Genomic DNA, 23,874 nt, shown 5'->3' on the forward strand with positions numbered 1-23,874 from the left:
GTCATGGCAATAAATTAATAAATAAATAAATAAATAAGTTTAGAGTCAGTGAGGGAAAGGGGAAAAAAAGAAAAAAGTACCTTTACTGAAGTACAGTAACTTCACATTTGAAACTCGTGCTACTTTATATTCTACTTCACTTCAATTCAGAGGGAGGTGTTGTACCTTTTACTTACTTACACATTTATTTGACTGAAAATGATGATTTACAGTCATAACATATGATGAAAATACAATACACTGCAGTGTAAATCAGCAAAATTAGCTCCATCTCAACTACAACAATAAACTGCTACTTACAGATTAATACATCAGTATTAATTATCCAGTTGTTTACTATAATATTACACTCACAAAGACGCTTTTCTGTGCTTAATACTTTTTTCTTTTGATACGTTACCTTTCCAGTCACCACCGGGACTGTCCGCACCACCACCTGACAGACTAAACCCAGGGCACCATTATCAAGACTACACTTCCAAACGTCTACCAATCAGAGCCGCGTTGTTACGCATGCGCCTTGAGTCTTGAACTTACGGTTGACATGGAAAAATACGACTTCGCCGGAATCTGCTCGATAACGTGCGACTTAGCTACCTACAACTTTACACAGATGGTATCAGTTTAAAATTAGCTTTATTCGTCAGAACAACAATTCGTCATTCACCCCCCCATAAGGTGTAAGCAGGTAAGGTCGCCTTCATAGTTTGATATGGGCAATGTTAGCATATTCAACCAGACAGCTAACATACCATAGAAACTTGTTAGCTTGGCCACAGTGCACTGACAGTGTAGGTGTTAGCACACCAGGTGTTGGATTTGAAGGTGATGGCCAAGGCTGCTCCTCTTCACATATATACAGGGTTAATGTAGCGAGCAAGCGTGGTTTATTTCCTAGCTAGCTTGTCCAACTGCAGCCACATTACCATGTAGCTGAGTTATCGGGACCAGAGGTCATATCTTTAAGTTCTGGTTAGTTCCTTAATGCTGCTGCCTCCTCAGAGAGTTTGTAAAATCAGTTGACACAATTGCAACATTACAAGAGTGACTTTCGCTAAGGTTTGATTGCTGCCAGAATGCTTTTTGAAATGTTGCAACATCCAGCCTTGAACATAATGTACTCTGTTTTAAACGTTTTGATTCACGTGACCAAGTTGGAAATCAGAGCATCCTCCTGAATGATGAAGTCATCAGCTGACTCTTAATGGATCTGACCCACTAACAAAGATGGGCATGTCATCATTATTAGTCATTCAATATAAACTGAGCTGTACAAAGTCATAGAAATAACATTATAGTCATCCTCCCCTTCCTTAGTATATAGGGGAATAAAAATGTGTTCCTTGAATACATTTTTTCTACAGTGTCTAACACAATTGTGTAATTGCACATTTATATGCAACCATTTCTCAAATGCCTCAAACAAAGGAACTGCCATGATAAATATGCCACTGATATATCCCTCTTGCCACTTGCATTTGGAAGTTTGTGTTGTATAAATTTGTATAACAGGTTTGATGCAATGCGAAAAACATGTTGGTTGGCTTGTATTATTTTTGGTTGGGCCTTGAAACCAGTCACTCAAGTCAAGCTGTCACTTAAGTTCATGACTGTATGTGAACAGAAGTAGACATTAATGTTTTCAGTTGGTGGTGAGGGTTGTGTTCTTGATGGACCAGTTTTTGCAAGCGTAAAGCATTTGAATATTTTTCCTGGTTACACCGAGCCAGAGATAAATCTTCTTATAACCTTGATAGCAGCTGAATGATTCCTATGTCGGTGAGTTGTGTCGGTGTTGGACGTGGACGGTCTGTTATTGAGATATTGCTCATTTGAAAACGGTAAGAATAAATGGTGCTGCTCATTTGTTGTGAGAAAAAGTATCGTGAGAAGTTGTTGCTACTTCATTCTTAATTCAGGAAGAAATTTTAGTTTTCTAACATTTAGAATCAATTTTGGTGGTGTAAAAGTCTACGAGGGTCAGAATTTTAGGGGCGTAACATTAGAGGTCATTTGTCAGTTTGGGAGTTGTCATAGATTTAGTGATTGTAAAAGCTGTTCTGTGCAGATTAGGCCTCTCTGGTGTTCATTGAGGCCAAAGCTTTTAGGGAAGTTAGATGGATGGATGACTAATTGATGCAGTTTCATATCAGGTTACCACTTTTTAATTGACCAACTTTACAACATTTGGTAAAGTCAAAATGACTCATGCAGTTGATGATGTTGTTCCCTCTATGAACATCATACTGTTTCTGAAGGATTTTGAGATATTTAGATTTTATGGATTCAATTTGACCAATTTTTTAGCTACAGGGAGACTTTTTCTAGTCTTAATCTCATTATCAGGACATACACATGGTTGAATTTGACAAGATTGGTGTCGACACATTAAAAGACAGTTACACAAACCAGGATTGGAATCCAGGTCACACTGGGACTAGTTCACAATATATATATATCAGTATGTCAGATGTAGCTCAGATAAAAATGATAGTAAAGGAAAATAAAGTTCCTCTGTTCATACATTTGTACTTGGTGTTGATACTAGTGTGGTGGTGAGTGAATGTGGGGAGGTGTCCAGTGTCACAGTGTACTTAAACGGACCAACCTGACAATCTGTTGAGACAAGGGTCTGTAACAGCGACTAGAGGTTGATCAAATCAGTACAGGTCAGACTCAGCAGTGATTACAACAGATTACTGTGTGTTTGTTTTTGTGTAAAAAAGAAAAGAGGATGTCAACAACTTCAACCAGGTACTGGGACAAAGGAAGTCAACAGAAGAGCATAGCACAGTAAATAGTTGCACACTGAAATATCCCCTGTAACCCACATCATTGTTTTGTTTGGAAGGCAAATCTTTATCAGACAAACACACTTGGAGACATGTGGAAGACTGGACTTATGATCAGAAAGAGATCACTTTCTTCCAGCATTTCTTCTTTCATACCTGGTTAGTGAGATTTATACAAGAGGGAAGTGAACATGTGATCCACTGTGCTGTGCAGAAAAAGAGGAAATACTGCTTGGTGTTGGACCCTGCAACAAGACACTAGGCTGACGATAAACTGTTGTTAAAAGAAGTGTATGTTGAACAAGGATGAGGCAGTCATTCAGTTCATGGTGGTGTGCGAGAGCACATAGTCGTTTGAAGACTTAAAGGAGTTGTTCAGACTGATTTTAGAGAAAGCGATTTGAGCGAACGGATGCACCTGAAGCTCCCTCCATCATAACGTGTACCTGCAAAAATGTCAATGATATTATGTTTTTAACCCATAGGATAAATTGTACAATTAAGAATCATAACTGTTTTGATAACGATCGTGCATAAATACACGATCATTATCAAAACAGATTCTTAATTGTACAATTTATCATTTACAGTTAAGTGTACAATATAAAACATTAGGGGTTGGCAGACATATTTGTATCTTCAATTTGTGCTGTTTGTAGTGTGTTCAGTGACTGAATGTGACTGCTGACTGTGGCCACATGAGAACACATGACAAAAAAGGGAGGTCCTGCGGCCAAGGAACAAGTGACTGCCAGGCTGGTGGCCAAATCTGGCTCCAAGGTCAATTTTAGAAAGCCCCTCCACATGCTTAAAAATTCACTGCTAAATCTGGCCAATAAATTATTATCATTATTTTTTTTATCATTCCCACTGAGTGAAGTAATATTTGTTTTATAGATTTATTATTTATTTATTTAATTTATTATACTATTTTAATCCCACAATGGGGAAATTCGTTTTATATAAAGATAATATATAAAGTAAGTAATTAGAAAGGGGAAAAAATAACAACTTACAGAAAATAGCTTGCCCATAGGCTGAGGAGGTTAGGTGGTTCGTCTTGTAGGTGCTTGTGCATGTACTATGCTAGTGAGAGGGGAGAACTGCCAGTCTGTCAACATAAACAATTAGAGGGTCCCAGACTTAACTTTATTGTTGATCCTCTAAGGAGATATTTTATTTTTTAGATTTTAAACAAAATTAAATTGTATTATTACTCAGATTCTCATGTTGTCAAATTAATTGTTGCTACAGAGCAACTACCTTATCCTTGCACCTTGTCCCATGGATAATGCTAATTACTCTGAGCACATGTTAAGCTGTAGGAAGTGGCACCCTTATGGAAACCTTGACTGTTGGGAAAGCTGCTCCGTCTGCTGCCTCAGCTCCTCTTTTGCCTCATATGATCCCACAGTCATGTGCCTTCAGAGGTGCTGCACTCTCTGTGTCCGAGAACACGGTGTTATAAAACACAGTTGTGTAGCGGCAGAACTGAGGTATAGTATTTCAGCACCAGTTTTACAGAGTGTGTATTAAACTGAGGATTTAAAGGAAGGATGCTTGTGGTAAAAGTGAAACTCTGACTCCAGTGGTTTACTTAATGCTTCCTGTAAAAGATTCTCATTGAAGAAGTGATTTTTCACATGCTGTTAATGTTGCTGAGTCATTATCATGACTTGTGACTTTTGATGTTGACTTTAATTAAAGGGAACAAAATGTTGCTCAGTCATGTCTTGTGTTCAGGTTCCTTGTACTTACTGTAAGAAAAACTGAAAGTTCTCAAAAGCAGTACACAAAAGCAGTCTTTTGAGCTAATTACTGTTTTACCCTCAACAGTCATGTCTCTCATGCTCCTTCAGATTATCTAACTGTTGTTGTCTTATTCCAGGGAGGCTGATATCCATCCCTCAGGTTCCCAGGGATCCCTCAGCTTGCCCTGATGAAAGCCGAGCAGGACGGAGACCTCCTTGAAGGTAACTGCTTAAGATAACAGAAACATGACCGTCACAGTACAGACACACCCGTCATGCCGACAGAGCCGCTTAAAACAATATTTTAACAGAATACATTTTGTCTTGCATGCAAGTAACCACAGTGCAATGGTTTAAAGATAAAAAAACAGTGAAAACTCAGACAACTTACTTCCAAAAAGGAAGATTTATCTTTACTTTGGATCCTATAGTTTGTTTGGTTTTATAATTATTCAAGAATCTGACTGCTGTTTATTCTCATTGCCTCCTTTCTGAACTTTATCACTGTTTATGTGATGCTGTTTGACTCATTAAAGGTTATAGGGTGAAGGGTCACTCTGCAGATTATTTGTGCTTGTGGTTGTGTTTCATTGACAAGAACAAATTTAGCAGTTGTGTGCTGGGGTGTGCGTCATTTACTTCTCTTTCCTCACAAGAGTCATTTTTAGGGATGTGAGAATGACATTGTGACATCTTAAAAAAAAAAAAAAAAGGATGATAAAGGCTGAGTCATATAAAAGCAGAGTCCTTGTTTGGTAACAGTGGACTTTAGGACCAGCAGTGAGTTGGAGATGAAGGGAGGACAGACTGAGAGCTCCAAACTCAGTGAGTAGTTTACATTGTTTACAGAACTTTTTTGGTCAGAGGTTTTTTTTTTATATGTAATCCTTTTTCTTTCATTGTGTTTTCATAAAACATGTTGATGGAGTCATTGGGTTTAGAATTATGGATGCCCTAATTAAAGGTTTATTTACTGACTGAGTGAATACGTGTCATTAAAGTCTTAAATCACTTAAGTAGCAGTTTTGAAAGTGAGGTCGAGTCGCGTTAACTTATCAGCAGTGACGTTTGTTTTTGCTTCTGGTCTTTGAACCGGCACAAATCTTTAAGGTATGCACCTTCTTTAATTAAGCTCCTGTACCCCAGACAAGTCTTAGGTACTCCTGACTTCAACATTTTCCTGACAAAAGAATTAATAAAGCTATGGTTTGTGCTTTGAGCTATTGAAGAAGAATTGTTGTGTTTTTTTTTTTATAGACTGGCTGCTAATGGATCTCTGCTCAAACATAAAACCCCAATGGTTATTTTGTTGATAGTAAATTAAAAACATGGTTTACCCTCACTCACTTTGTTTGAATTCAATTTTTGAGGTGCTGTGAAATGATTTTAAAAAGCCCAAGTTCATACAATTTAGGGAGCTTTGAACACAGTCAGTAGCAGTGTGGCAATGATCAGACTGAGCTCAGAAGAAAAGTTTTTTTCAACACTTGTAGTTACTTGAAGTGGAGGTTTTGATTATGGATTTGTTCTCTTATATTATTCTTTACTTTAATGAGATCAAAGGTTTTTTGACATCTCTCTACTTCAGGTTAAGTCATTCAGTTTCAATATATACGGGAACCATAATACAATACGATAAATTGAATCATATTGCAACTGCCGACTCCACATTTTTGCACCACATCCCCAAAAGTGAAAGGTTATCATAACAAGTCCATGGTGTTCAGAACTACAAAAATGCAGTTAGGTTGCACCTAAAGCTGCAACAATGAGTCGATTAATCAAGTAGTCAATTAAAAACAAATTAATTGCCAACCATTTCAATAATCATTTAAACGTTTCAGTCTTTTTTTTGAGCAAAAGTGTTTCAACAGTAGATGTTCCAGCTTCTGAAATGTGAGGATTTGCTGCTTTTCTTTGTCATTTATGATAGCAAATACAGTCTTTGGGTTTTGGACTGTTGGTTGGACAAAAGAAGCAATTTAAAGACATCATTTTATAGACTAAATGATTAATCCATTAATCATTATTATAATCAGCAGATGTATCAATAATTTAATGATTGCTACTTCCAGCCCTAATGGCATCTGAGTTGCTCAGAAGCTGTTACTGAATGTTTGGTTGGCAGGAAGCATGTCAGCAACTGATGGAAAGACATCTTAGTGTTACTCCTCTCATCACTCTGCTTCTCTGTGCTTTTGTCAGAGGACTCCCCTCAGGACAATGGAGTCCAGACAAACCAGTACAGCTCCATCTCTCCTCCTGCATCACCTGTGGCCCAGGACGAACCCTTCTCCACGTACTTTGAGGAGAAGGTGCACATTCCCGAGAATGTCAGCCAGGTACTCACCATGTCTCACAGCTACCGGTTCAGTATTCATCAGAACTGAAGCTCAGTTGTATTAGCTATCACTGTGTGGTAAAGCAAACATGTTTCATTTGCTTTACCCTTGTTGGATTGTTTATAAGAGCATGTTTTTTGGGAAGCAAAACACGTTTTAATTGGAATTGAAACAATTTCTTATTAATCAAACATGACTTGTTATAATCAAATTCTGCTGTGCTTCTCTTCAGGTATTCAGTTTCCGTAAACTCTGGGCCTTCACTGGACCGGGCTTTTTGATGAGCATTGCTTACTTGGATCCAGGGAACATCGAGTCTGACCTTCAGTCTGGAGCTAAAGCTGGCTTTAAGGTGATTTATAAAAACATGATAATCTAGTCAGTCTGTGCTTCGATGGCCTGGCATTTTAATTTGACAGTTAATAGGTGTGGATTTAGGACAAGACATCAACTTTCATATAGTATCTTTTTGACTGGAATCTTGTTGAGCCTTTTCTCAAAGCTCATTTGTTCACACCACTTTTGAGGAAGTGATTCTGCAGGTTTTTGTTGCTCTCTTCACAAAGATACAGATGTGTTCAGTGTATTTCTCTTAGCAAAGAAATCAGCTTCATCTCATGCACCATGAGTTATTATTATTTAATTCATAATTATTTTCATCATATTACTTAAAAGAAATTTGATTGTTCGCTTTGGGCATCCCAGTGTCCAAAATGAACACAAACACAGGTAGTCGTGATATTAATTTGGAAACTTTTGCTGATTTTTCCTTTCTTCCTCAGCTCCTATGGGTGCTCCTTGGAGCCACCATCATCGGACTGCTGTTGCAGAGGTTAGCTGCACGCCTCGGGGTCGTCACAGGGATGCATCTGGCTGAAGTCTGCAACCGCCAATATCCCACAGTGAGCATTATCCACTCTCATTATACACCTCAACTTCCTTCTTTTGTTGTACATGAACCCTTTGTCAGTGCACACGGCTTTATTGAATAAGACTGTTACATTTTTGGATTTTTTGATTTCATATTCTTAAATTTTGTTGAATATCTAAAAAATGTAGTTGAATATGTAAAAGTACAAGTGCTGTGTGGTTGAAGAGGAGAAGCCAACATGACTTATGCGATTCAGTAAAGAGAGGATTAATCTCTGCCCTTCTCTCTGTTTATATCTTAATTTTATTTCTTTTTCAGGTTCCTCGGATCATCCTTTGGCTGATGGTGGAGCTGGCAATTATTGGGTCAGACATGCAGGAGGTCATTGGCTGTGCCATAGCTCTCAACCTCCTCTCTGTGGGCAGGTACCGTCTTCACTACTTGCACTGAAAACATTTTTACAGAGTATATTTCTTTAATAGTGAGGAATAATTGACCAAAAAATAAATGTGCTTGTCTTTCTCCTGCAGGATTCCACTGTGGGCAGGAGTCCTCATCACCATCACAGACACATTTGTGTTCCTCTTTCTAGACAAATATGGTACATATGCATACATTGTCACTTACTTATCAGTGTCTATGTGTTCCAGCATTGATACAGTTTGTGTCTCCTTGCAGGCCTGAGGAAACTTGAAGCTTTCTTTGGCTTTCTCATCACTGTCATGGCTATAAGCTTTGGTTACGAGGTAAAAGATTGTCAAGTGTTTGTTGACTTTGAGCTTTTGCAATGATTTCCATGGCACCATGACATGTTTGACTGTGTGTCGTCTGTTTGTAGTATGTGCTGGTAAAGCCAAACCAAGCGGAGCTGCTGAAGGGGATGTTCTTGCCTTACTGTGCTGGCTGTGGACCTCTGCAGCTGGAGCAGGCAGTGGGAATCGTAGGCGCTGTCATCATGCCTCATAACATCTACTTGCACTCAGCGCTGGTCAAGGTTAGAAGCGTATATGTTGTCACATTCAGCCAAGCATTGTTAAAAAGTCGTGTCAGCCGTATTGTCAGTGTTTGACACATAGTATTATTAATACCATATGCTTAGCAGGATGAGTGACATTTATCTTTCTTATGTACCAGTCTCGGGAAATCGATCGCAAAAATAAGAAGGAAGTAAAGGAAGCCAACAAGTACTACTTCATCGAGTCAACTATCGCTCTTTTCATCTCCTTCCTCATCAACGTCTTTGTCGTAGCAGTCTTTGCTCAGGCTTTCTACAATAAGACCAATGCTGACGTGGTGGGTATATATTGTATTACAGTAAGAATCCATTCCTCTTTATTGAGTACTGCTGAGGCCTGTGTTGTTCATATTAAAACTCAGTGGTGGAATAATAATAACACGCAGTGTCCATCTTGTGTTTGTGTCCCTGGTTGCAGAATGAATCTTGTAATAAAACCGGCAGCCCTCACACAGATCTCTTCCCTCTCAACAACAACACACTGGAGGTGGACATCTACAAAGGGGTACGTCTGGTCATCATTACAACAACAATAAATCCTCACTGTGGAATTCTTACTAAGACAGTATAAGTTTATTTTATAGTAATCAAGGACAAGATTCAGATAACTGAAGTCAGATGTAGCAGCCTCACCAGCCATGAGTATTAATTGCATTTTATAATTATAATCTAATAAAGAAGAAGAAGAAGAAGAAGATAAGGAAAAGAAGCAGCAGCTTTTCACATGTTGCCACACCATATTTCCTCCTTGTTAACAAAAGAGCGGCAACACAAAGTTTCTATTTAAAGGCTCTGCACACGCACACACAGGTGTTGTCAGTTATTGTTCAGTTATTAAATTATGGCTGATTAAACCTCTGTTGGGCAGAGGCATTCAGTGCCCAACCATATCTCTGTCCCCATTTCACACTACACACTAATTATGTTATTTTTGAGTGTCTAGTTGATATACACTACTGTCTCAAAATACATGTAACGGACATGGAGGAGCTGCTCATGGCTGCAAAAAAAATCAATAAATTGGGATGGTGGATGGTGACAAAATCCCTTCAGGAAAACCTTTTCACTTTCTCTGAAGATTAAATGACAGCGACCTATGAAAGTCTAATTTTGTTTCACATCTGTCAGAACAAATAATAACAAAACAATACATTTATTTTTGTATACTAACTGCAAAAGTTATTGTGGGCATTAGTCCATACACATAATGTGTACTATCAGTATATTGTATGAATCTTAGAACACTTAGACTTAAAATTGCTAAAAAAAAAAAAATTTAAAAAAAAGGTGTTGTTGTTGTTGTTTATGTCTCACAAAGCCCTGTTGCACAATATCAAGTCACCAAAGGTGGAACACCTAAAGGGAATGTAGTCGTTATTGATAGTTTTAGTTATACCTGTGTGTTTCCTGCTGTGAATGTTGCTTTAATCAGACAGATAAAAAGGAAAACACCTGTGTGGGTCAACACGGGTATGTAAGAGCTTTAAAAAGCCATTGCCATAAAGTTGAAATGGAGGGATGAATAGAATTAAATGTCATGGAGGCGTGGCAAAGCTGCCAACTGCCAACTGACTGTAGTCACACAGGCAACACTGGACCTCTGGGATGCAGTGAGGTCCAAAAATACACCTGCAATTGCCGCTTCCGGAAATATTTAAGATTGCCACTTTAAATTAAACTTTTTTTATTCTGAACTTCTCTCTTTCCTCCATTATCTAAAGTATTAGATAACCATCTCTGTGCCTCTATTAAGGGATGGATACATGAATGAGGGATAACTTATTTCTCTGTTGGTATGTTCAGGGAGTGGTTCTGGGCTGTGTCTTTGGCCCTGCAGCCCTCTACATCTGGGCCATTGGGATCCTGGCAGCTGGACAGAGTTCCACCATGACAGGCACTTACTCTGGGCAGTTTGTCATGGAGGTAAGAATGTCTACTGGTTTTATACCTGTGAATGGGTAAACAAACAAACAAAAGTGTGTATGCTCATGAGTCTACACTGATGTTTTCTAAGGGATTCCTGAACCTACGGTGGTCCCGTTTTGCCAGAGTGCTGCTGACCCGCTCCATTGCCATCACGCCTACACTGCTGGTAGCTATTTTTCAGGATGTTCAGCATCTGACGGGGATGAACGACTTCCTCAATGTGCTTCAAAGCATGCAGGTCAGGACGAATCCCTCCCTCAAAATGTTTTCTGTCAAAACAATGTATATAAAAACTAAATATATACCCTTCTTTAACTTTTTCTGTTGTGTAAATGGTGATTCTGTAGGATATTCAGTTTGACTTTTCTTTCTGTTTCCAGCTTCCATTTGCTTTGATTCCAATTCTGACCTTCACAAGTCTGACATCCATAATGAATGACTTTGCAAACGGATTGTGAGTGAAGTATATACTTATACTATACTATTAAACATGTTTTAATAGTATTATTATTAATTACATCCTACACAGTATGCACACAGACTTTTCATTTTTGAACCCCCCTACTGACAAATCCCTCTGGCAACTACCCTTCCCCGACACAGTCCCTCCATAATTGTTCAAATAGCACAGCATTGTCCCAGGTCACAACTGAAGTGGTATACATGGATAGAAATAAATAAAAAAAAATTTTATAAGAAAAAAATAAAAACCAGACAGCAGAGACTGCCTTGAGCATTCAACCATCGTTCCTCTTTCTAGGAAGTGCCTTCCAAAATATATTGAATGAGAATGAATGAATGAATGTCTACACGGGTCCATACAGTGTGTATAAAACTACCAACCACCCTTACTGCACTACACATAGCTGACTTCTTCGGGTCCATTTTATTTCTAAGTTGAGGCGATATCTGGAGACGATACAGCAGCCTGAATTATAGTTTGTTTGCTCTATGACATATGGATATGTTAGTTGCATATTCCCATATACTCTTCTCCGTAGCTTCATCTAACCTTACCCCAAGGTCTCGAGCCCAGGTTTGCAGGAATGAATCTTTTACTTTACTGGACTTGTAAATGGCCTCATAGCAGCATCCTACTATACCTATACATACCTATTGCTACCTAGTAACAGTAATTGCTTAGTTGGTGACATTTCCCGACTAAATTTGCGCCCAGTTTGATTCTGAATAAAACTTCTAACTTGTAGGAACCTAAAGAAATGTGGAGACAGGCCAAGATTGAGTTACACAATCTAGAAATTTACCCTGTAGTCAGACTGTTAGGGGAACATATTACTTCCAGGAGACTGTTCATTTCAGAAGAAACATTATTTCCCAATGGTCTAATCAACTGCCTGTTTCTTTAGGGTGTGGAAGATCTCGGGAGGCATCGTCATCCTGGTGGTTTGTGCAATCAACATGTACTTTGTGGTCGTTTACGTAACTGCTCTGAACAGCGTGCTGCTCTACGTTCTCGCTGCTCTGCTTTCCGTGGCCTATCTGTGCTTTGTAGGCTACCTGGTGAGTGAGATAACGGCAACAAACAAGAATCATGATATGAAAATTAAAAATAGAAACATGAGTAAAATATATTTGGTTGTGTTTTGACTTGTCTCTCCCTTGTCGTTGTCTGCAGGCATGGCACTGTTTGGTTGCCTTGGGTGTTTCCTGCCTGGACTTTGGCAGCAGGGTAAGCAATCGACCTGCTGTGCTCATAGAGGAGCCGTCTGAGTACGACTCCTAGAGCTGAACAGGACAGTAACCACCAGCATTCCTCTTTCTTCTTGGAGACACTGAGCCCTGTACACAACCAGGACTTTTCTAGATCACTTAAGATCTTAAAGCAAATTTTCTGTTAATGTCAACATGTTTATTTTGTGTCGGGCTGGGTCTCATAATATGGTGCTTTTTAGGTACCCGATGAACATAATTAATACTTCACCAGCACAGAAAATACAACACAAGTTTTCAGTTGACGTACTGTGACATCAGTATATTATACAACATGTAACTCTATTTATGAGTAAACCAAGTATCTGTATGTGAAATAAGATTTTCCGTCCTTTTTCTAAAATATTATCTAGACATTGAAAAATGGAGGCTCAGTATATATTTTTGTTAAATAATGTTGGTTTACAGAAACAGTTTTCAGTATTGTTATTCAGTACACATTTTTCCAATATAGGTGGTACAGCAACAGTTGTTTCTTTTTTATTATTTACAAAAACCAAACCGATGTCTGCATGTCGAGTGAAGATCTTTCTCCTCGTTTATTTTTACTGTTGTTTACATTGAGTAGCAGCAACTTAACTATCTACCTAAAGTAATCATTTTTTTTTATTGATTTGGTTTAAGACAGGTACTCAAGCTAGCTGCCTCGTACACTTTGCTCTCTGTGAGCCCTCTTGATAATGTGAAGCACATTGTGTCCTGCTGCTCATTCTGGTATGATTTCCACCTAGTCTACCTCGACATCCTCAATTATCTTATCTCAACTCATTGTACTGTCTCTGTAGCAGTTTGATTCACTGGATTTTTGCATCTAACAATTCATATTTTTAAGAGAATAATCCTATTATCTGTAACAAAAATCACCAAATGAGATCCAGCCCTACTTGTGTTAAAATCGTTTGACTATGGGGTTTTATTGTTGTGAGCTGATTTCCTGTCTAACATGTCAAAGAAGCTTAAGTGGCTAAAGTTTCAGTAACATGCATAAAGGATGCATGTACTTCATTTGTCACTTCTCCTGTGTGAAGTCCAAGTTTTCTCTTGTTCTACTCAAGCCTAGAGTGGACATCTGCACAACTTAACCAAGTCTGGTTCAAAACCTCCTTCAAGAATGAAGAAGGTTTTTTAAAAATATGAGCGGAGTGTAAAGACAGATTTGTGAAGTGAAGCTTTGTATGACTGCAGCTTCATCCTCCGAGCCTCTTTTAGTGCCTAAATAAGTGTGAAAGAAACAAGTTTGAAGAACTGTGCAGGAGTTGTTTCATCACTTCTTGACTGTGAGGGTTTAGGTGTTGGATTCAAAGTATAATATGTAAAAATATTGATTTGTATTTAGCCTTTGTTAAATGAACCAGGATGAACTTTTATTCCATGTTTTTATTTAGTTTTGTTGTGGATAAAAGTTTGAGGAGAAAGCACTGATAGACATGTATTGTAATATAAATATGTGATATAACAGGTATTACAATACATGTGGTTGTCATTTATGAAAGAACTGACTTATTTAAACTGCTGTGCAGACAACAGAAGGAACTGCTCATGTAGCAGCTTGAAAATAATGGTATAGTTATAATTGTTGTAAATGTCATGACAAAGCTGTGGTTAAAGGAGAACTAGAAACAAAGTTCAAGAAAAAGGAGTCAAAACAAGTACAGAGGAAGTTTATTTTTAAAGCCCAAAACCACATGTTTGTCTCAGACAGCTCTAAAGTCTGTAATCTATCTTTAACCCCCTGAAACCAGTCATTTTGTGAATTAAAGTCCCCAAATTCCACAACTCAGAATAAGATGCAGTCTGGTCAGATTCATTTAAATGTCTGGATTGTTTGTTAATTATTGTGCACTGCATCTGTTAATTAATCAAGCTCAGGTGTGTCCAGCACTCAGACAAACTCTGAAGGCAGAACAAATGTTTTCTCTCATTAGGATGTCTTAAATGAGTCAGTGCAGTTATTTTCAGATTTATGTCTGTTTCTTTTCACCAAAAATGGAACTACTATTAATATTTACTGTAGATTTTTAACAGGTTCATTGGGTTGCAGACCTGATTGTTAGAGTAAGTACTTTAATAAAGCAACAGGCAAATATAATAAACCAATGCAAAGAGAATTAAACTTGTTTTAGGAAAAAATATTCTTTTTTTGATTTAAGCCAAGTGCCATCAATTCCTCTCTCAGACTCAGTAGATCACAGCTGAGACTAAATACAATACCCACTCTGCCTTCACATAGGCTTGTTTCAGTTTAACACAGGGGCAGTTGAGAAGCACAACAGCTTGATCCTCTACGGCAGTAGAGCTAACATGTCCAAACCTTAAATAAGGTCAGAAACAGTCTGACTATTGTAAATTAAAAGAAGAGATCAGTGAAGGCAAATCTGCAAGTTTAAAATTAGACTTGTGTACTTAAGCAGCTAACAATATCCAAGCAAGATGTGTGTATCAATCAATAAGAACATACAGTTAATTCAGTGATAACAGAAAAGTTCTCAGGTTCTTTCAGTGAAGTTATTGTTGCATTCAGTTTTCACTTTATTGAGGTGGATCAGGTACAGCTGCTGGTTTCAGGTTCAAAGTTCTCATAATCTTAAAGTTTCTCAAGGTTTTCATAGAGGTGATAGAGATGTTAATGACATTTTTCAAGCTACTGTGACTTTATACAGTGTCATATGAATACCTCTCTGGTGAAAAACCATGGCAAAGGCACAGTTCGAATTGTTACAGAGAAAACTTCAATGTAGTAATGTGAACACTGAAGTTATCACTCATTTCTGCTCTTTGGGATTGAATGGATAAGTGTCTGTAATAAATGGGAAATAATGGCTATATGGGCATTTGTTGGCGTCTTCTGTCTAAATGTCTAAAGAAGGATTCATGAGTTATGTGTTTTAGTTGTGCACATTATGAAAACATAGCCTGAATATTAGTGATATTGATATATGATATTGATGAGCCGCACTACCAAATATTTTTTGACAAATAACAAAAATATTGTGCTCAGTCACAAAATCTAAGCTGTTGCTGATATGGAATAATGACATATGACTATAGTAGAGTCTGTGAGTCTCCTTTTTAAGAAACAGTGCGGTAGGTAGTGTGTGAGTGGTCAAGCAAGAGCAGGAAAGATGGCTACATTGTTCAGAGTAGACCAGTGTTAGCGACCAGAGCAGAGAAGTTGTCTAGTGGCAGTAAATGTACAGAACAGGTTACAGTTTCACCATGAATAAACTCTGCAATTCTGCAGGGTCAAACGGCAAGTCTGCAGGACTTTCCTAGAATAAATGAGGACAGTTGAGTTTGGAAAGTATCACTTTGATTCAAGGTGAGCAAGCTGAAATAATCTGTAATCATAAAACAATAACTTTCAAATTATGAACTGATTGGACCCGATTTATCCCTGATCAAAACACACGTTGAGTGTGACGTTCACCTCCTTTTAACAGTTGTTTTCCATATTGTCATCAGTAAATCCCTAATACTTGAGTTTCTGTTTATCTGCTGTATCTAGATTTATATACTCTTAAAGATTAATAAAACTATATGTAGAGAAATATAAAATAAGATGCGTCAACAGAGAAGCTTTCATTGGTCATAATAAGCAAAAAGTGTAGCAATTAGTTGTGTGGGTGGGTTATTTAATGTAAGCATAGTAGGTGAGAGTGTTTTCTTAATTATATCACTGATATTTTACATCTTCAACAACAAATCATGACACAATCATAAAAAGAATCCATCTATAATACAGGTTCTCCTCAGCTGATTTCTTCGATGAGTTAACTATCTATAAACAACAATCTCCTCTCTGATGAAACCTCCCTCTCTTCTCTCTATTTCAGACACAATTGGGGCTGTCACGGCATACGGACATTTACTTATTGAGTGACATGGACTCTGACACTCAGGAGAGATAAGAGGACATGATGACCTGACTGAAGCTTGGGACCACTGAAGCTCGCCCAGTATGTGTTTGTCTTCACCGCTATGTGCCTTACGTGTTGTTAAGTGTCCTTACAGCACACAGTGTAGCACACCAACAGATGTATAATCCTGTTTGAAACAATGATGGGCGTTTTCCAGCACATTGACTCAACAACCTCAGCTAAATCATGTTTATGCAAGAAATGGTTAAATATCTGGGCTCTAAAGAGAGACATGAGTTAAAGATTGAGCTTCCTGTGACTGATCCACTACAAGTTAACACCATAACTTCAGTTAAAGACAAGACACTACTGTGATGAAATGGTCATTTGACATTCAGAAATCACACAATAATAAACTCACTATTCCACCTTGTTGAGCTCCAGTATGGCTCCAGGCTGCAAATTAGACAGCCTATTATTCTCTCTTCTTTTTTTTTTCTGGTTTAGCTGACATGAAATAGACAAATCCGATGTTCCCTATTGTCACACGTCCCCACAGAGTGAAAACAGGAAGATACAAAAAGTCTGATGTAAATGATTTATTCATAAAACCTCAACGACCTAAGCTGCGGCATTATGTTAACAATTTTTATACGTTTTTATGTGGGAATTTCATATTCAAATAAACTCTGATTGATTTGTGATTTAAAACATTTATCTAGATGTTAATATTAGACTAATTAACATTTATAATTAATATATTGAATGTGAACACAATGCTTGAATAACATACAAGGTATTTATGTCCATTTTTCCTGTTTTTTATACTATATAAAAGAGTGACAGTTTTATGTCATTTTATGTACAGTTATGCTACTGTCTATTTTACATTCTCGGATATTATGTTCTTGGAGGTAAGGTCTGTACATGCTGTCTGTTTCTAAGTCTTTTGAAGACTGGTCATAAAAAAACGTCTGCTATTTGTAAACTATTAAATTAAAGCCATCATTTGTAGGATTTCCTTATTTCAATGGTCCTTGGTTGTGATAGACACAACGTTAAGCTACATGATAATACATGTGTACATTTTTTCGCACATGTATACATTCCCATTTAATTAATATATGAATTTTAGGTCATGAATTTCCAGTAGATGTTTAATATCAGTGATCAGTGCTGAATGCAGTAATTGTCTGATCAACGCAGTGTTTCTCAGCCTGTTAGATTAATATATTACTCACTTCTCACTCATTAGAATATAATAATTTGTTGTCTTCTATTATTTTTAGTTATTTTTCTCTCTTAAACGTCCTTCTTAGATAAACTTGGGCCAGTTTTTTTATTTTTTTTATTTAAGATTTGTTATTTATGCGTAGTTTATTTTTTTATAAATAAGACTGACTTGTATGTAGTTTAAGTGGATGTCAAGTTTGTTTTAAAATGATTTAATTTTGTTTAGCTTCAGCTTTTTGAGGAGTTGCTACAGCAGCTAACTTTTTTTATTATTGATAAAGCCAAATTTGGGCAGAGGTGTGATGTGTGTAAAAGTGCACTCCATTACAGAAAAGTATAGCATTTCATTTCTGAAATATTAAATCTGAAAATGGAGGGTAAAAGTCAACATCTTGATATCTTGGCAGGAGATAGTGTTGGTAACTGGACCCAGGTGTACCAGGAGTGTCAGAGGAGTTTGTAACTGTACAAAACATGAACAAGTTTGAATTTCAAATGTGGGCCACAAGTGTTAGCTTAGCAACAGACTGCTAATATGAAAAATGCCTCTAACTGTGACAGGCTGATAGTTGCACGACTCCTTGTGCACTACATTAACTTCATTAGTGTAGTGCCTTTCAAAGACTGTGTTTGACAGAAAATAAAAGTAAAGAGTAAAACGAAGTAAAAACAGTACAGAGAGGACTTTAGATGAGAAGACATAAAATTATATGAAATACTAACGGCAGATAACAACGCAACTTTTACCTTGACCAAACATTGAACTGTACTTGCAGACGACCGTAGTGCCTCCTCTGTTCACCAATGTGCCTGTTCACTATTCAGTTTAAAACAATTACAAAAACTTATTGTAAGTGGAACAACACAACTGCCTTGAGTCTAATTGGAGTCATTGTAAAAATGATGTGTTGTAGGGATGAGGAATAGAGAGGCTGACAGGTAAAATTAGTTTTTATTTAGCCATTTTGTTCTGCATTTGCCAACATTTTCTTCGATGACTAATATTCTTCCTAGGATATGTAGATGTATTTTTCTTCCCCTGGGAAATGGCTAAACATTACACCTTCTCATTTGACGAATTCCAACCTTGATTGAAATTAATGTTGGTTTTTACAATTGAAATGACGTGACATGCCAAATATAAGCCAAATATGTGTACAAAGGACCTTTGTAGTAATTTCACTCCAGCAACAAACACTTAAAAATAAATGAACCAGCACTTGATTACAAAAGAAATGGGCCAAGGTGTAACTGAAAGAGTAAAAGTTGACATTGTAAGCTGTAAGATAATGAAATATTTTAACATTTCTGAGGACCGTTAATGGGATCACAGCAGAAAAGGAATGCCTTGAATTAAAACATGGTAATGACCTCAGTTTTCCCATGTCTTTGATTGAGTATTGCGCTATTTGTTGCTTGTTAAAGTGTTACACAGAGTTTGGGAACACCTGTTGGGATTGTCAGAGACCTTTTTCATGGCCAGACAGGAAATTGTTACTGTACTGTGTTACAAGTTAGATCAAATGTGTTATTTATATTGTACAGTATGATACAGTATTGAGCCCCTACTAAAAAAAGGGTGTTTTTTTGTTTTGTTTTTTGTCACCAGATGTTTTAAGTTAGCTGTCATCGCTGTCATATTTTTTCACATTGTTTTTTCTTGTTGAATAAAAAAAGATGAAATAATTCCGTGCCTGAAATCTTTATTGTTTTTTAATATTTATTATTTCTCTTTCAAGTATAGAAGACAAGACAGACAGTCATCGCTGGCGTACGTTGGTTATTTTAGTATTAGTAAAATACTGTAGAATAACTCATACTCAGCTGCTCCTTAGTCAGTATCCCTCAAAACCTATTTTTCATGTTCCTCTTTCATTCTTACTGGAAATTGTTTGGGACATCAGTGAAAGAAAAAAAAATGTTGCAATTGCAAAATAAAAAAGGCCTACAATCCAGTCACTGTTGCATTATTTGTTATGTCTTCCATGCTCTTTAGTTAACTTCCTCTGAAGAATTTTAAACTTGAAGCGTGTCTAATGTATAATTCATACTGAAAATAAATTAATTCATTAATAGAGCATGATGGAGGAAATTTCCAGTACCTTGGGCCCAGACAGTCCTTTTCACCTGACATGGAGCACTGTGCTACACAGAAAGACAGATATGCCAGTTTTTTATAATGGAATAAATTAGGTTGTAGTAACAAAGAGAGAGTGCAGTATGATCACCTTTATGCAGAGGAACAGATCTTTAAGTTGAAGAGCAGCTAAAGCTATTCAGAAAAGAGGATAATTCTGATACCATAAGTGTTTATTTCACACTAAAGGAGCTTAAATATGCTATTCACTCTGTCCATAGTAGGAGCAGAAGGTTATAAATATTTATAATGTTGTTTATGTTTATGAATCATTCCAACATTTCAGCTGCATTGAAGCTGTAAACTCTTTCAAATGTGATTGATGACTGAAATTGATTTGCAGCTATTAAATGCAGTTATACATCTGATTTTCTGTATCTGCCATTTAGGCCTAGTGTCAATCCCCTAGTACAGTACAAGGTTCATTTTGTTGATAAGTTGAGTTAAAAAAAAAAAAAAAAAGAGTTTTGAAGAAAGATGAGTCAGCCATTTAAACGTTTATTCGTCCTCTCTGATACATGGTGTTAATGTTTGTTTAGGCCTCCTGTCATGTTGCAAAAGTGAGTATTCCCGCTCTAAATTAGAAGTTAACGCTAACTAAAGCAGTAACATATCACGTGAGCTTCTTCACATGTTCATCTTCAGCTAATTTCAGTCGAAAGCTTTGATTTTTTCCTCCCCATGACACAGCTTAACCACGTCATAACCACGGACGAGGGTCCCTCTGAGCAGCAGCACATAGGGGCCCCCGTGCGTAACGGCAGCGCGGTCGGAGCCTCTTCCGGGTCACGCGGGGGCGCTGTCTCGAGCGCGACTCCATCCTGTCCAGCAGCTCGGGTGCCTACGTCACCACATTTCACCGAATGCGATGGAACAGCGTGGAAAAGCGTAACGTAAGGTGGTCTCGAGAAGCGCTGCCAGAAACTTGTAAGTTGAATGAAAAGTTAACAAAACGCGTGTTTTTGTTTGTGAATCGTTGGGTAGAGTTATGACGGTCGGACATAAATGTAAGCTAGCTGTGGCTGAGACGTTACCGGCTAATGCATGAGTGAGTCGCGTGAGTGTTTTGTAGTAGCGGTTGATGTGTCAGCCCGTGTTGTGATGAAATCTGTGTTTTTTTAGGTGCAAAATGAGGGCAGCGGCGCTCCTGCTCGCATCGTGTGTGCTTCTGTGCCTCCTCCTGAGCTGCAGCCAGGCAGCCAGACAAGGACAGGACATAAGATGTGGAGGTATGCGTTTGTTTCTCCGCCCCTGTTCAGCACATAAGTACTAGACACATAAGTCCTAACGCGTGTCCTCTGCGCTCCCCGCAGCCTGCAGGGCTCTGGTAGATGAGATGGAGTGGGCCATCTCCCAGATAGATCCAAAGAAAATGATCCAGGCGGGGTCTTACAGGATCAACCCGGACGGCAGCCAGTCCATCAGAGAGGTGAGGCTGCAGCAGAACATCCACGTAGTAATCCGAGTCCAACCCACTCTGTAGGCTGCACCGCCACTATACACAGTGAAGTAGTGCTGCACTTTTATTTTGAAAAGTTAGAGCTACATGGATTGGTTAAAAATGTTTGAGTGTTGGTTGGACAAAAAGAGGACGTCTGATGATCCACCTCACTGTGACCTTTTTTGCCTACAGGTTCCTCTGGCTCGCTCAGAGGGAAACCTCCTGGAGCTGATGGAGAATGTGTGTGAGAGGATGGAGGACTACGGGGAGCACACGGATACTTCCACAAACAGGAAATCCTACATTCGGGTAAAATCTCGCATCGGTGAGGCCATGGATCTCTCAGAGGCCACGCTGGATTCAAGAGTTACATCCAGTTTAAAATTTGCAGTGAGTACAGAATCCAAGACATTATACAGAACAATTATTAAACTCATCATTGTATGTTTTAATGGCTTTGTGTTATTATGTCCAGATGAACAAACTGTCTGAAATATGGTACTTTCATGCAGCCCAGACCTCCAAACCTTGTGATTTATACTGGGAATTGTGCAGCTTGTAACAGTTTTTTTTTTTCTTTTTTTCTTCAGTGCGAAACAATTGTCGAGCAAAATGAAGACGAAATCATTGAATTCTTTGCTCACGAGACAGATAATGTCAAAGACAAACTCTGCAGCAAGAGGACAGGTATCTTTTCCACTCAAATATTACATACTAATACACATTTCTATTCTATTTTTTTCACCTCATTGACACTATTCTAATTCCTTGTTTTCCTGTCTTTTGTGCTCTGCAGACCTCTGTGACCACGCTCTGACAATGCCCCATGACGAACTTTGATGTCATCTCGCCATGGCTGCCGTCTCCGCTCAGCTAGAACAGAGACGACATTGGGTGCTGTAATGTTTTCACTTGTCACCAGTTTCACACCATAGTAGTGGTGAAAGATGTATACAAATTATTATGTAAAATATGAGAAAATCCATCTGAAAAAAGTCTTATTCCTGTGATCTATGACAATTCAAGGACCAGTTTGCCATTTATTTAGCCATATCTCTATGGACTATCTTGTCACTTGTTTATATACTGTAAGTTATTACATTTCAATATTCTGTATTTCATATGAAGGTTCTTTGTCTTACCTTCAAATGCTCTACACCAGGTAAAACTGAAACTGTGAAACTGCAAAAATGAAGTTATTCTTCCCAGTAGATACAGGATTTCAAACAGTTTTCATTGTGTATATACAGTAAGCATATTAATTTAAGGCAAGCACGCAGAGATGAGGTGGAAATTTTGTCAAATGGTCTTTATGTCATTATTCAAGCACACTGAACAGTCTTTCAATTCAAGTTGGAAGTGATTACCATAAGTCTATTAACAATGAATGGACATTCATCAGTTCTAGCTTCAGTAGAGAGATTTGAATGCTCACCAATATTTGTTGAACTGTCCAAGATCACAGGAATAACTAGTGTTATGTTAAGTGCCGTCAAAAATGATCATTTTAGATTTAAATGGAATTAGTTTCACTGTTATCCAATTTACAAAGTGTGCTTGGATATTTTTTTTCATGTAATAATCACAGTCTTTAAACATTGATCCTCTTTCACCACCAGGTTTATATTGTGACTGTTGATGTGAAAAATTATTACAGTAAAGAAAACTGGTCCAACAGATTAAATGCTGCTGCTTAGGTGGGCTTGTTGATGCTGGAAAAAGTCAAACTTTACTTTGTAGCTTCATCTTTTTCTGTTATCTAACACAATGGGGCAACAGTACATAAACGGTTGGAATCTGAAAAATATCCATTTTATACCTGCTGTGTACTTGTTTGGTATAAGATATTTTTTCCTTAAACACTACAAAAGCCAACTGCAACCTGCTTTAATTATGATATTTGAAGAGATTAATTTTTACTTTTGAGCAGGAGCTGTCTTGTTAAATTGAACTCTAAGAAAACCCCACTAGAGTGTGCTGCAGTCCATAATCTGATAATTGAGTCCAAATTAAAGGATCATACTCAGTTGGAAAGTCGTCATGCTGTACTGTCAATGTTGAAAGATCAGGAAGTATTTTTGGTAATTTTTCAACGTGTAATCGAATTATCTTGTTGTCTCATGTGAACATTCTCCTGATAATTCCTTTTTATATAAACTTTGTAAGTTTTCTCTGCATCTGTTTTGTCTTTAATCAATGGAAATATATTTGTACAATATCAGCACAAGTTTACCTTCTATTATCTAAACAAAAGGTCATAGAGGCTCAGTTGTAAATCAGTTAAATCATGAGTTGATTTCACAGATATTTCACACCAATGTATGTTTGATATGCATGCAAGTCCCGCACTAATGTGACACATTATCACAACGGGCAATGAGCTGGAACGCAAACGTCAGCTAAAAAAAATACTCCACAAGACAAGATGTCCTTAAAGGCCACAATGTAAACTTTCCATACCCTTTCGTTAATGCACTCCATCATTTTATTTACTTGAAGTCAGAACAATTGCTTGTTTTTTTGCCATAAAATCACTCCAAATAGTCAAATCTTTTATGACAAACACTTTCATAATTTAAAAGCTCCATATTATCTTAAACGCTATTGAAACAGCAGGTAAATAGAAAATAAGATTCAGGAAAAAGTATGACAACTTCGGCTTTACAAGGATAGATTTGTCAAAAAAGCGTTGGGTGGGATATTTTAGATTTCGCAAATGTCAAGTTCCTACATAACAGTAAATGCATCACTACTTCTCCATCAAAAATAAAAGCTCTA

The 23,874-nt window shown here is 37.6% G+C and overlaps 2 protein-coding genes across 3 annotated transcripts; both read left to right on the top strand.

Moving 5' to 3' along the window:
* The first annotated feature begins 532 nt into the window (after positions 1–532).
* Positions 533–17,302, top strand: LOC311253933 (natural resistance-associated macrophage protein 2-like). Of its 2 annotated transcripts, XM_084347764.1 has the most exons (17): positions 533–688; positions 4,681–4,765; positions 6,749–6,885; positions 7,118–7,237; positions 7,668–7,787; positions 8,075–8,181; positions 8,287–8,357; positions 8,435–8,502; positions 8,595–8,750; positions 8,891–9,049; positions 9,190–9,276; positions 10,575–10,694; positions 10,786–10,935; positions 11,078–11,151; positions 12,065–12,218; positions 12,334–12,387; positions 16,262–17,302. In XM_084347764.1, the coding sequence occupies exons 2-17, from the start codon at positions 4,732–4,734 to the stop codon at positions 16,334–16,336; spliced, it is 1,686 nt and encodes a 561-aa protein (XP_084203890.1). In that variant the 5' UTR covers positions 533–688; positions 4,681–4,731; the 3' UTR covers positions 16,337–17,302. The 2 variants fall into 2 exon arrangements, with proteins under 2 accessions (XP_084203890.1, XP_084203891.1); XM_084347765.1 differs by lacking the exons at positions 533–688; positions 4,681–4,765 and adding an exon at positions 5,266–5,368.
* A 3,159-nt stretch (positions 17,303–20,461) lies between these two features.
* cnpy2 (canopy FGF signaling regulator 2) lies at positions 20,462–23,273 on the top strand. Its single transcript, XM_084347868.1, has 6 exons — positions 20,462–20,582; positions 20,778–20,884; positions 20,969–21,084; positions 21,289–21,486; positions 21,687–21,783; positions 21,893–23,273. The coding sequence occupies exons 2-6, from the start codon at positions 20,785–20,787 to the stop codon at positions 21,934–21,936; spliced, it is 555 nt and encodes a 184-aa protein (XP_084203994.1). The 5' UTR covers positions 20,462–20,582; positions 20,778–20,784; the 3' UTR covers positions 21,937–23,273.
* The last annotated feature ends 601 nt before the right edge of the window (positions 23,274–23,874 follow it).

Source organism: Pagrus pagrus (assembly GCF_965226575.1).
Source record: "Pagrus pagrus genome assembly, chromosome: 3".
Classification (NCBI taxonomy): domain Eukaryota; kingdom Metazoa; phylum Chordata; class Actinopteri; order Spariformes; family Sparidae; genus Pagrus; species Pagrus pagrus.

Excerpts from the sequence above, each read along its gene's own strand:
- LOC311253933 (XM_084347764.1), top strand. The coding sequence starts at position 4,732 with ATGAAAGCCGAGCAGGACGGAGACCTCCTTGAAG. Across the intron at positions 8,503-8,594 it reads CTATAAGCTTTGGTTACGAG|TATGTGCTGGTAAAGCCAAA; the intron begins GTAAAAGATTGT and ends GTCTGTTTGTAG. Across the intron at positions 9,050-9,189 it reads ATAAGACCAATGCTGACGTG|AATGAATCTTGTAATAAAAC; the intron begins GTGGGTATATAT and ends CCCTGGTTGCAG.
- cnpy2 (XM_084347868.1), top strand. The coding sequence starts at position 20,785 with ATGAGGGCAGCGGCGCTCCTGCTCGCATCGTGTGTGCTTCTGTGCCTC. Across the intron at positions 20,885-20,968 it reads ACAGGACATAAGATGTGGAG|CCTGCAGGGCTCTGGTAGAT; the intron begins GTATGCGTTTGT and ends CGCTCCCCGCAG. Across the intron at positions 21,085-21,288 it reads GCAGCCAGTCCATCAGAGAG|GTTCCTCTGGCTCGCTCAGA; the intron begins GTGAGGCTGCAG and ends TTTTGCCTACAG.